Source organism: Accipiter gentilis, chromosome 11, assembly GCF_929443795.1.
Source record: "Accipiter gentilis chromosome 11, bAccGen1.1, whole genome shotgun sequence".
NCBI lineage: Eukaryota > Metazoa > Chordata > Aves > Accipitriformes > Accipitridae > Astur > Astur gentilis.
The window spans coordinates 25128477-25142614 of NC_064890.1; the positions used below are offsets into that span (position 1 = coordinate 25128477).

A 14138-nucleotide genomic window follows, 5' to 3' on the forward strand; every position below is an offset into this window, starting at 1 on the left:
TGAGGAGAAGACAAAAAAGTGCAATTAAAGAGTTAAATTCAGTGTTATGTAAAGGTAACATGGAGAAGAAAAGGAACATGTAGATGATGATTGGCTTTATTGCTTCCCTCAAAATTATTTTTGTCTCAGAAATCTGATTTCAGATTGAAGTGATGAACAAATTGCCTTATATTAGACAACAGCACTGTAACAGTATGCTGTGAGTTAAGGCAAATGGATTTAATTAATCAAGCTCTGTGTGCTCAGATTCAGAAGCGCATGTCTTCTGACATCTGTTTATATCTTCTCTTACAATTTTCAGTTTGCTTCCTTATTTTTCCCTTATCATAACTTGTTTTAATATAGCTAACAATTTCTTTTGTCTATTATGCCTTACATCTTGCTCTGATTGTGAAGAAGCGTCGGTGCACTGTGCTGAACACGTGCCGAGTGACTGCTGCTGCCTAATGTAGTCACAAGGCGTAGAAACAGCTCGGTGCTTGGCAGGAGCAAAAAAGTATGCTGGAGGAATTTGCTTCCCAGCATGAAGAAATTCTCTATGACTGTTTTGATCTTGCATGAGACTTGTGAAATACTGAAGTCATGTCAGGTTCTGAAGTGATTATAATTTGCTCCTGAGTTTTGAAATTCTTGATTTTTGGGACAGCATAGCTCCATGCAAAAGCTAGCTGAACAATTCCATGTTTTAGTGGATACACTCCAAGCGTACCATTTTCTCACTCTCTTCCCTTCCTTCTTGCTGGAATCTGCAATGGATAGATTTACTGCAGATTTCAAACCTGTCAACACCCAAATGTGTGACACCAGCTCTCAATACATGTGAAAGAGCTAAGCTGAGGGACATGATAATATGTAGCAAGGGAAGAAGAGAGAAGTTCTGCAGAATACATTTTGTGCAGTACAGAAAACTTTTCTATAAACTCCATTTTGAAGTTGAGCAACTCTGTTATCAGCCTGCAGTTATCAGGGAGTTAGAAAACAGTAGGACAGGAGTTTGGACTTCATGGCTCACCCTCGTACGAGAATGTTGGAGGAATCTACCTGTGCTTATACTGCAGAGAGTTTTATGAGCTGCTTAAATCACAAACCTGAAAGTTATTAAGAATATGTATAACTCCCAACTTCAAGCTAAGGAAGCCGATGTTTTGAAAATTCGCCTTGTGGTCAGAGAGCAGCCTCACCCAGCAGCCTGGCTGAATCCGGATAGCTGCAGCTGAACCGGGAAGTGCAGCTGTGCATGAGCTTGGACTTCCCTGTGCAGCTGGCCACTGATGTCCGCGCTTGCCTGGAGTCATGACGCAGCTCTGCTCCGCTGCTGCAGCCCCGCTGGTGTGCACCCTTGCCGTGCTGTTCAAAGTGTCGCTGTCAGTGGACCATGTACCGATGCTGCTCTGGGCAACTCAGAGGTAAGAAATCTCATAAAAGAGCATCTCTGTTTATGCTATTGCTCTGTGCGTGTGAGTGCAGAATATATTGTATATCGTCAGTTGTGGTAAATAACCTCTGGGCAATAAAATTACCCAATAAATAAATTTGCCTTTTGGCAATCAAACAGCCTAACAGATGAATTCACCATTTTTTATTTATAATTTTAGGGTTCTGAGATGCACAGTAAGAAGTAAAATCCATATTCTTCAAATCTGAATGAGATATGCTTCATTCCCCCTAAGGGAACCTTGAACTCCACTGTTAGAGGTGTCGTGACTTAAAGGCACAACAGAAGGCAGTCTTACAAAAAGGAGCTGACCAAAAACTGTGTAAAGATCCTTAATCCTTGCATTTCCTAATTCCTGAATCCTGATTTTTCACTTTCATGTTCTTTTTAATGCAGGTTTTTTAATAAAATACACCGCTGTATGTATAGACGTCAGTCGTTAGAAACAACTGCAGAGTCTTGACAGGTCCAAAGAGACACGTGAAATTCAGGGGTTTGCATATACTTAGGAAATAAGACTTTGAATCTGTCTTGAAAGAGCCAGATATAGACCTCTTTTTTCCAACCAGGAATTTTATTCATGCAGACTTTAAGGATTTTATATATTTATTTGGGATTTCCAGAAATACGGTAGCTTGGGCAACGAAGTGGCTTCAGGTGGGGTACTGGAGATGTAAAGTTGTCAGAGGACTATGCACCACTTATTCACAAGGCTGTCTCTGCAGGGCATACACCTTGGGTTTGTCTAGGAAGTAGTGTCCCAAAACCTAGTAAGTTGATGTCAGAAATTTGTAAGAAAAGGCTCCTGAGGGGCTTATGGGATCACAGGACTAACTGGAATTGCTAAAGGCAAAGTCCTGTTCTGGGTGGGAAGGCAACAAGAGATCTGCTGTACTCTAGGTTTGCCTAAGGTGTGCTTTGGGCTGAGTAAATCACTTGAATCTCTCCTCCTAATTCCTAAATCCTCCACACTCTTAACCTGGTTTAGCTAAATTGTAAACCGTCTCGTGGAGAGTTCATCTCATACCCTCTGCAAGCACATACGTATTATATACCTAGTTCAATAGGCCTGATCTCAGCTGGATATTTATTCATTTCACTAATACAAATAATCCATAACATGTTGGAATTTGGCAATCCAGCTGGGTGGCTTCATAAGCATAAAATTCTTTCCTGTGTCACGAAAAGCCTTGGTGCAGGTTAAGCCTCACTTTTGCTGTAGGGATGAACAGAAGGAGCTGCAGTGATGGGGATTCCTGTTGGGTCCCTTTACTGGCATGACCAAGCCATGTGTGCCTGGGCAGGGGGAGTTCTGCTTCTGAACTCCTTTGGTCATTAACTCTTGCCAGGTCTAAATTCATGGGATTTGATTCTTTTACATCTTTATTGCTTTGTTAATTCCCAGAGAGTTACTTGTGATTCACTCTTCTGGAAACTGAGAAAGGAACCAAACCAATGGTTTCTTGGGAGGTAGTTATCCTTTCATCTAGTTGCACTGAATTTGCTCTACCTTTCCTGAGGCTTTGAGCCATTCTTCAACACATTTGAGACTCTGAATTATCTAGATGTCACTAGGAAGAGAATTAGACTAAATTCTGCTCTCATTTATCCCAGTGTAAATCTTTTGTCTTCAGGCAAGATTATTAAGATTTAAATCTGAGAGCTAAGTCTTGTTAATCTTTTTTTTTTTTTTTTTTTTTCTGTTTTCTGTTGCATCTTAATGTGGTAGTTTTAAGACAGCAATAGGAGGATTCAGAAATTTTATGAACATCATGAGTTAGATTAAGTTCTTCAGGAGGTCTTTCTCCATGTATAATGCCATATAGACAAGCATGCTACTTTTCTGTTGTTTTGTATGTTATGCTGTAATGTTGAGGGCCATGGAAAACAGCTGTGCAGGAGGTGTTGATTGTGTCTTTTTCATACGTATCCTGTACATTGTATTCTTTTCCCAGCAGTAATTAATACCAGCTTTAACATATGTCTACCCATCTCTTAAGCATTTCCAGAAACTGAACCTCTGGTCCTTGGGGAGCTACAGCATATAGAAATCTGCAAATTTTGATAAAGTTTGATTTGATAACTTCGACTTTTTTTTTTCCCCTGAAAGAAATAAATGGATGTTTCAACATCAAGACTTTTTTTATATTCAAAATGCTTAGTTGATTCATCTCTATATAAGACAGGCACGTGTATGAGTACTAAACCTCTGCATTTAAAAGCAAAGTAAATGTTGGAAAGAGTTGTTCTTAGGATAAAAGTGATCCTAAAAGTCTAAGAAAAGATCACTGCTTCCTTTGTCCTACTTCCTAGTTTATATAAACAACAAACCTGTTGTCAATATAAGCAAAATCTTATCAGTTAATCCTGAGTGGTCATAAAAGCAAACTTTCCACCAAGATGCAATTAGCAACTTGCTCTACTGCAGATCGTTCAGGTTTATACAAATCTAGTGCAAGAAAATCAGGATAGTGGACTGATTAAACTAGTTTCATGTTTCCACGAACAGAACATTTTCTGGAAGAAGTGTCCTTCTACCATGACCTTTGCAGTTTTGAAAGGTGAAGTTCTTGTGGGGCAGAAATTAGTTCTCGTGAAAGCCAATGAAGCAACTGAAATTAGTTCTCGTGAAAGCCAATGAAGCAACTGGAACAAAGATTTATGTTATCTTATAAATAAAGAAACAGTAACAGCAACTTTTGGTTGCTAACCCTTAACTCTGTGCTTTACATCTTGGTACTTTGCAGTGATACAGGGTTTGCAGTGTGTGATCTACAGGCTTATGAAATCTGGAAACTACTATTAAGAGTTTTAGGAAGGGTAACTGAAGAATTGCAGTGATTATCAATGGCTTTCTATTCACTTTGTGCAAACATGTCCCACCAGTTTAAAAGTTCAGTGATTCATTAATGAACAGAAGCTGAGATTTACCAATCTATTCTATCACCCTCTCTCAGGTTATCTGTTAGGTATTGGATAGTTGAAGGATAATACATTTTGCTCTTCTTTAAAACTAACAAGTGTTTGAAAAGCCATGTCTCAGAACAGCTATATTAGAAGAATGTAACACCTTAAAGTTTCTCTTTTATGCATTATTATTGTACTGTGATCATGCTATTAAAGATAAGGTTAGACATCAGATGAAACTTGCAACTGACAAATACATGCAGTGTGCAAAGCATAAGGGAAGTGTGATATAAATCCTTACAGGGTCATTAGTAAATCAAATACTTCTTTCCTCTAGAAAGAAAAATGCAGATCTCTACTTGGAGAAAAATAAGTGTTTTCTACCAAACAACAACCTTTCTCCATTGAACTCAGGAGAAGAATGAAGTGGGAATAACTCAGTAGGTCACAGTGTCCTGCTTTTCACAAAGGAATACTAATATATCAGTGGATATTCTTCAAATAACTTTGGCCTGGAAAAATTGACCTTTATCTTAAATTAGCCTTTAAACTAATATGCCCTGCTTGCTTTTCGAAGCGGAAGAGATGGAGAGGTTGCTCTTGCATACAATACACAGTCAAAACTTGATTTGGCCATTTTGAACCAATATTGAAAAGAATTTCTTTCCCTCCACAGATTAGAGAGGGAGCTTGAGGAAATAAATTCATTAAAATTAGCTTTTGCAATTGCCCCCTCATGTGTTTGTTTTAGGAATGATTTTTGCCTCCAGTCATTGAAAATATATTGCTACCTTCATTTATGCTATGCTAATATTGGGAAATTAATCCTTTTCTGGAAAATCCAGATTATAAGTGACTTTGAGAAGGCATTAATGTCAAATAGTACATTTGCAGTGTTTCCTAAAACTGCAAGGAATTTACTGAAAAATCTCTTGGAAGAAGGTGGAACATAAAAAGTATACAGTGGAACAGAAAACTGTTTTAGCTGTAACTTTATTGGACGTCTGTGGAGATACTGTGTGCCAGCATGCATGCCAGTTTACTTCTGCTGTGCAGGAGAAAATATTATTTCTTATATGGTAATCACAAGGTGATGGAAAGAGACAAGAATAATTTGTAGGAAAGAGTGCAGAAGCCAGCTACAAAGCAAAAATGTAAGCTCACAAGTTAGAGTGATAGAAGTCCTGTTATCTTACCATCTGCCCTTCTGGTGGATCCAGGTACAAGAAATCTTGAAATCTCTGCTTCCATCAAAAATAAAGTGCTCAAACCCCAGTTCTACCTAGAAAGAGCACTGGTCAGAGAAGAATCTGTATGCTTAAACTTGTTGTCATGCCAGAGCAGTTAGGGACAAGAAGCAAAATACCAAGCTAAGCTTTCTTTCCTCTCTTTATTTAGTGCATTGTCTGGCTATGGGAGGAAAGAGAGAGCAGCTGAGTTTTAAGTTTCCTCCTTTTAGCCAGCAGGAAAGCACATACCTTAGTAGAGATGCTGGTTGTTTTGAGCCCCCACACCTGAGGACCCCAGGATGGTTCTACGGTGGGGAGGTTAAAAGTCTGATGTGCTTGGCATGCAGATGACTGCACAAGGCTGTGCATCTTTGGACATTAAATTTTGTGTGAGCAATCAATAGTAGGAATCAATATGTGTGTTAGCCTACTGCCTCTGTCATCCTACACCATTCCTTACTGATCTCTTGCTGACCTCTTGGGGTAAAGAGTTCAAAGGGATGGTCTGGTTCATCGCCTTCAGTAAGGCACACCATCAGCATATCCACGATGCACTTTCTGTGGCAGTCACGTATCTCACTCTCCAGTTCACAGTAAACCAGCATGTAAAACATACAGACATTTCCTGTCTGAACCATGGGGAGAATACTGTTGCACCTTGCTGACAGTAGCAGCCCATGCAATGAAGGGTGTAGCCTTGCCTACTGCCATGCACAGTGCTCAGCAAACTATTCAAAAGCAGAAAAATAAATGTATGTGTAATATGGTGAATATAAGTATCAGGCAAATGCTGCATTACGATAGAATTATTAACTAACTGATGTAGATTTATTTTTCTAATGACGATGCTGGAGTTACTGAAGTTGACTGCTTGGAAGATAAAAGGTCTCACAAAAGGCACTTTTCAAGGTTAGCTAGCTAGCAAGAGCTGCTTCAAGGAATAGGGAATACCTTAGAAGCAAGTAGGCTTTAAAACAGAATCATTAAATTTCTGCGGTTTTGAGTTCACAACAAAAGCCTTTGCCATTGTGCTGCCGCTTTTGTTTCATGTGCTGTTACCTTTTATTCTTAATTGCAAGTCCCAAAAGCTCTCAAAATCTTCATTTTTTTCTAATATTAGGCATGAAATAGATTAATTAGTTTTTAAAATAAATATACCAGGATATTCACCATCTTTTCCTTCACACAAGCCATTTTTTAACATCTTGTATAGAATCATAGAATCATAGAATGGTTTGGGTTGGAAGGGACCTCAAAGATCTAGTTCCAACCCCGCTGCCTTTAATATCATTAGTATTTTGGTGTGGCCATGCAATGCATAAAGTCAGTATGAAAGCCAGTTCCTGAATATTCATTCAGAATCTTTGGGAGTTTTTGGCATGTCTGTGACAATTCCTAAGTTGTTTGGCTTCATAAATATAAGTTAATGTGGATTTCCAAGCACAAATTAACAAAGAAATGAAGATGCTGGGTAAAACTAAGAAAATATCAAATGATAATTTCAACCAAATAGAAAAAAAATTCATTCCTACACAGCAACGTGTACTTCTAAACTTGAAAAGTGACAGTCAGAAGATATACTAGAATGTAATTTTAACATTAACAGCACGTTGTCCTGAAAGAGTCTTCCACATGTACGGTTTGCTCTAACACTCTCCCAAATGCCAAAATCTGAAGTGAGCTAGGTATCTAGTACTGCAGGACTGCACTGTTTTTATCTCCATCGTGGGTGCAATTAGAGGCTTTCAACTCACTCTTGGCAGTCTTGATGGGTATTACTGGGAAGTCTTGAAGTGAAAGACAGATTTTCTTTATCCAAGGAACAACACTGAAACTACCCTCAGTGTACATTACCCGTGTTCTGCCTCCATCTTAGGAGGCTGCAAAGATTGTTCTCCTTCATAAAAGCTTGCTGTGCAAGGGTCATTTCTGAATTGCTTTTGGGTTAGAAAATTTAATCAGCATCTCAACTTCACCAGATTGCAATCATATAATAGCTGATGCTACAGCACATAGCAATTCTCTATATTCTATTCTTTGTAATTAGAACCAATTAGGGGGTCTGGAATATCTGATTTCTCAGGCTTTAGCAACTGATGTGTATTTGGAGAAGATGGGAGATGACATTTCAAGCTCTGGGTTTTCTACGGAATGACAATTTTACCTTAGTCAAAACACTAGGACGAAAATTTTCATAATAAATTTCATCCCTATAGACCCATGTTGCATACTGTTAAAATCCCAATCAGGTGTTGAAAGAATAATGCCACCTCTTGTTTTGTCCATAACTGGTTTTTGTAGCAGCAAAACTAAATAGATGAGTTATTTCTCTGTCCAGTCCTCATAATGACAGGTTAGCAAAAGAATCATAAGCTTTTCTTGGTGTCTTGAGCCATTCATTCCGAAGAACAACTTCTTCTGGAAGGGTGGCTTTTCTGAGCTGCTTCTGCAGAATGGTTCCTTCATCGTGAAGGCCTTAGGAGAGAACATATTGTTTACAATAACACCAAAAAAGCCACTTTCACTTAACAGAAGAGGGTTCTACTCCTCTCTGGCCACCAAGATGTCTGACGGCACTGGAAAGTGTTTGGGGGGTTGGGATTCCCTCTGGGAATTGTCTCTGAAGGTTTTCAATGTATTCTTCATTCCACTTAGTAGCTAATTTTTTTGAAAGATGCAACTATGCTGTTGTACACAAATAAGAAAGTAGAGAGAGACAGTTACCTTGATTGGACCAATTTCATCCCTGCTGTAACAGAGTTAATGTGATATGGGCATAAATGGGTAAGTTCTTTTCCTCTTGAGTAGAATGAATGTAAACTGAACTGTAAACCTGATCTTAATCCAAAGATGACGATATCATTACCTGCTGCTGCATATTTAAAGAAAGAAGAGGTGTCACCATTGGCAGCAAATTTTACAGGAAAAAAAATAATTTTTCTTTGCAGATCACAGTGGAATCCAGACACTGCTTTGCATGAAGGACATGTTGTCTCAGCACAGGAGCTGACCGTACTCTTGCAACCTGTTTTTACCCAGAATTCCAGAAACCTTATCTTGTTCCTGCATGATACAGTATGTAACATTAATTCTTTTTCTCTGGCCAATGCCAAGTACCTAAATGAGATGCCATGGCTCCTTCTCACCAATGTACTCTCTTTGTTTTTCAGCTTAGCATAGGTGATTTCACATACCTCAGTGAATTCTACGGTAACAAGAATCCATTTCAAAATGTGCAGGCAAGCATTTCTCTCTTTTACTTCTTTATATGCAGTATTTAAAATTAAAAAAGATGTAAGAAAGATGCAAACAGACAATAATTGGAAAAATTAAACTGAATCATAGCAGTTTTCCTATTTAAGTTATTTATTGAGATTATTCCAGTTTAAGCAGATGGGTTAAAGGCAATCAACTAAGTTTGCAGAAGTGTGTTTTGTAGCTATTTATTTCTGAAGATCAAGTTTTCAGAATTCATCATAACTGAAAAAATTGTTCCTAAACATACTGCAATTTTGTATTTGAAAAAAACAATATCAACTTCAAGACTGACACCCCCACATTTTGGTTTGAAGACATAGGAAGAAAAGAAATTATAGGAATCAATTATTTATTCCTGATTTTCAGAATTGAACATCCATTTTATTTTCATAGAAATTGAAGCTCATGCAGGGAGTTAACTGTTTCATATTTGAATGTGGTTAATATATGACTAGATACTGGATTGCTTTAATCTTCATGAAAAAAAGTCATGCTACTTGAGTAATTTGAAATAAACTCTGGGCACAGCATTTAACACAGAGTCCTGAGCCGGTCAGCACCTTCTTCTGTCCTCACTGAGGCGGTTTATGGATTTTGTGTACAGCATCTATGGTTGTACTTGACAGTTTATTGAAATGTAATTAGGCAAAGGAAGTGTTCACACATGGAAGTCATAAAGGCATTCCTGCAGGCAGTGCAGTATGAGCAGAGCTATTAGTAATGTAACTGGTATCAGAGCACATGAGGAACTGCAAATTCCCAAGCACCACACAGCAAGCTGTATGTGTAATTAAATACATAAATATTCACATATTACCTGTCTCTGCATCTATACTGTCTAAGAACCTCACGTCTTCCTTGTATCACTGATACTGGAGATCTTCATCTCTTTGCCGTATAACGGCATTGTAACGCTGATGCTGGCACAAAAACAACTATTCAGAGGATGTGCATGGGTTTTCTGATGAATGAATGGGAGTAATATTCATTTGTAGTGTAAGAATCAGTGGTTGTGTCCACAGGCAGATCTACTGGTACTTCTCTGGTATGCCTTATTTTCTCTGGGTTTAAAATCTATGCGAGGCTGTGTCTGGAGCAAATTTTGTTGCTGTCTGACTGCAAAACTGGTTTGATTTCGGAAGCTGTGTGAAATGTACACATGGCATTGCAAGCTCCTAATGATGTGGTAGTTTTATTTAAGTAGGCCCTGGATGTTTAAGAGGAGGGAAATTAAAGTATTTAAAACCTTATTCTTTTGACTGGTAATCAGGACTCCATCAGCACTGTAGATACAGCTTATAGATGAGTCCAGAGACTGATGGATGGTACACTGAGTGGATTGGGGACCTACTGAGGGCTAGTGAGGAGGTCCCAGCTAAAGGATCGTGTTCAAGTAAATCTTTAGTCTGTATCTGGCAGAGCAAAGATTTAAACCCAGGTTTTCAACAAGCTGAATAAATGTCAGTAACAGTTTGTTTGCTTTCTGACCTTGCCTCTGTTCCCTTTCTGTCTTGGAGCTGAGAAACTTTTTCTCATTACAGCTTCTTTAAAACTGGAAAGTTTCTTTGAGAAATTGCTTTCCTTAACTCCAGCACTTCCTAGTTTTTTTTCGGTTGGACTTGGAAATCTTAATACTTTTCTAGCATAGTTTTGTGGGGGTGAGGTGCTGTAAGTTGAGTGAAAGAAAACGAGATGTATAAATTAAATATTTCTTTTTCACCTAGGTGCTCATATGGAGAATTTTGTCAATATCTATTGCATAGAATTCTAGCTTTTAGGGCCAGAAAGGATCTATATAATCATCCAGTTCCATCTTGGATGTTACAGAGGCTGCAAAAATTTGTTCAGTTGCACTCCGCTTGAGCTACTTTGGGAAAGAAATCCGTTCTTAATCATGCTATGAAAGACTGTATCGTAATATTCACAGAACACAGGACAAAGTGAAGGTCAGGTCTGAATTTTCTCACTGGGGAAATTAGAATTTTTGATGTTGCATAATCACAAATTTTTATACCCTCACACTCTTTATTATACAAGTGATTCATTAAGCTGTAATAGACGTTCCATGTCACTTGAGTATGCTCCTTTTGAACTTCAGAAATGCAAATTTATTCACAAACCTAAACTGAAGATGTCATTTAGAAGGTATATGTGCATGTAGCAGCATGTGTACTACAATAAGGAAGTGTTATTTGTAAAAGAGTTATAGGCTTGTAAACCACAGAGACATTTGCAGATATTAGATTTGTTCAGCTACATTAGCAGCTGTTCTGAGCTTTTGGGATCAATGGGTTTGTATGCAATAAAAGAGTTCTATTTCCAGTTAATACAAAAGGAATCTTGCAGGTAGATCATTTATCTTAAACATTCAAAGAACTTTTTAATTAAATAATAAAATACAAAGATTAGCACTTGGGGAACATTTTGTCAAGCAGTCACCTACCCTACAAACTATTTTTCTTTAATATTAGCTTTGGCTTTCCCCAAACAACGCTCAGCTCCTTAAAACTGCACTGTATGGTAACACACTCCAATTAGTGGCCAGCTGTGCAGCTGCATAATTATTATTGTAAGTCATTGCCATTCATAGTTCTATATCTCCATCGTATCCTCACTCAGTGGTCATAGACTGAGGAGTACTATTTAGCCATATGTGATACAGAGATCCTACTATAGTTTTGATTACCTTTGTTTCCTTTCTCTTTACCTCTTTTAGTTTTATTATATTATTTTTTTGACAAGGGGGCATGCAGAACTGCATAATAATCAAGATGTAAGTTCATTGTAGATTTATTCAGTGACATGATAGTGCTTTGTTCTCTAGCCTTTTCCAAAAAACTACTAATATTTGATTTTTCAATTCTGATCACTATCAGCCACTGAATTGCCATTTTCAAAGAGCTGTTCTGCCTCTTAAGGTTTCGTTACTGAAGGGTAACACTCAGTTCTGAGTCTATTATCTCTTATTGTGCACATAAATTTAGTGATGTTTTTTTTCTCACCCTGTGCTCTGTTGAAATCAATTTACATTGAATCTCATCGGTTACTTTGTTGCCCAAGAGGTTGTACCAGAAGTTGCTTCTGCAATTCGTCAGCCCTTGCCATTAGTATCTTGAATAATTCAGTGTAATCAGCAGATTTCGTTAACTCATTTATGCCTTTTTACCAGATAATTTATGAACATATGGAACAGAACAGATCCTAGTGCAGTAACGGGTACTTTTTTCTACCCCTTGCTTGTGATCTCTTTACCTACTCTTTACCTATCCTTTACCTACTTCCATGTGAAGACTGCCTCTCTCAAGCTAAAGCAGCTTAATTTCTTTAGGAGCCTTCGCTTCAAGAGTCTGCTGAGTGCCTTTTGTGGATCCAAGTACAATCTGTCAGCTAGAACTCCCTGGTGTACACATGCCTATTGACTCTTTCAGAGATTTTCAACAGAACTGTGAGGCACGACTTTTTGCAAAAGCCATTTCAGTTTTTTCCCAGTGTAATCTTTCCTTGTTGTTATAGTCTGTATGTTATTCTTTGGAATAGTTCTTCCTGTTCTTGCACTCCAGGTTTGCTTCTCTATAGTTCCTCAGATCTGTCTGTAACCCTTGAAAAAAAATCCGGTGTCATGTTTCCCACCATACAGTACGGTGGTAGGGAGGTTTGTTCAACAATACTTTTTGTAGCTGCAACATATTTTAGCAGCTAAAGTACATCAGATCAATTTTCATTAAAATCATAATATATAGCTTTATGCATACATTTGGAGAACACAGGTACAGTTTAAAAGTCTGTAAGATTAATAGTAATCAGAAAGTTAAAATGCAACAATGATAATTTTGTTTGCAGTTACCACTGTGTGTAGAAACAGGTGTGCTTCCAAATCTGTTTGAATAGATTTTTCTCTTTTATGATAACCTATCGACCAATGCTGTAGAAAATAAATACAATACTTTTAAATATTTTAAATGACATAGTCACAGGTAAAAGATGAAGATTTAAAAGATCTCTTTCACATGGAAAAGCCTGCCTACTTTGGGTGTAGGTTCACAGATACTTCCAGAGCCAATACAGGAGCCTTTTTCCCAACTAATATTTTTATTATAGGGCTGTCTATCAGCTCTGATGCCAAACATAAACTAGTTCAGAACAACAAGTCCGCCTACGTGATCTTTTATGGATGGATGCATGAGTCTTTAACAAAGATTTTAACAATAGGTTTTTAATGATAGACCTGATGTACTCCATTCCAGCTTCAAACTGCTTAGGTGTAATATCAATCCAGTTAATGTAACACTGAGACCAGAGCTGGGCAAGTAAGTCCAAGTACAGCTTTATCATAGTGCAGCTACTTAGCTTCAGGATGGCTAGAAATGTGGACAGAGTCATCCCACACCTACCTTGAAAAAAAAACGGAACAGCAATATATGTTATCAAAGAGTGAAACTTCTTGTAATACTTCACTCAGGAGAGGTGCTTCAGGGGACACTAAAGAAGGTAAATGTACTCATAATCAGAGTAAGCTGCTCATAGACAGGTTAAAGATTCTGGCATTTAATGCAGGAAGTTCTGCTATCAGTCCAACAGCTCAATAGGAGGTTTTCTTCCTTTTCCTTTTCCCTTACCTTTTCCTTTTCCCCTCTCTCCTCTCCCTCTCCCTTTACCTTTCCTAGCTACCCTGTGATTGTACCTCTTTGTCTAGTCCTTTAGCAGAAAGCAGAATAAGGTGTTTGTCAGTAGTCCTCTTCATTCTCCACCCTTTTTTTGGAGATCTCATGTTTTGAACATGCATGGCAGTTGAAATCCTAAGATACGTAAAGCAACATATGGGTATTGCAAAGACAAGTGTGCAGTGGCCAAATGTCAAGGAGGACAAGCAAGGAGCATGGGATCAGAATGGCTAGCTGAGGCTAATGAGTAGATATCCAGCTGTGTCTGCCCTTCAGGTGGAAAAGAGTTGAATACCAGCGGCTGGAAGCTGAGACAGATGGCAGTGCAGGATTGGTTAGGAGCAGAGGCACAATTCAGATATTAGTCAGTAATGATGCATTTTATATCTTATTCTACAATAAATGAGTAATCTGCTTAATATATATCCTTGGAAGAAGTGGCTGCTGCCATTCTGGCTGCTGCTAGGGGGCAAGGGATTAAAATATTGAAAATAAAAAAATTGACTACTGCTCAGAATTTTAGCTCTAAATTCATATACGCAGACAAACCAAAATGAAATGTATCATCCTTTCCTTCCAGGCGGTGCTAAAAACACTACTCAAAGACCTGCAGACCAGATCTGTTCTTTCTGCTCTATTTTAATTTCT

General features: G+C 38.1%; 1 protein-coding gene across 1 annotated transcript in view; it reads left to right on the plus strand.

The window, feature by feature from the left end:
• Positions 1-1146: 1146 nt before the first annotated feature.
• ATP6AP1 (ATPase H+ transporting accessory protein 1) overlaps positions 1147-14138 on the plus strand; it is a 53182-nt gene continuing 40190 nt past the window's right edge. Inside the window, exons 1-3 of the mRNA XM_049813623.1 lie at positions 1147-1406; positions 8520-8646; positions 8742-8810. Of these exons, the coding sequence (XP_049669580.1) occupies positions 1294-1406; positions 8520-8646; positions 8742-8810 (309 nt within the window). The 5' untranslated portion in view covers positions 1147-1293. The remainder of the gene's footprint in view (positions 1407-8519; positions 8647-8741; positions 8811-14138) is intronic.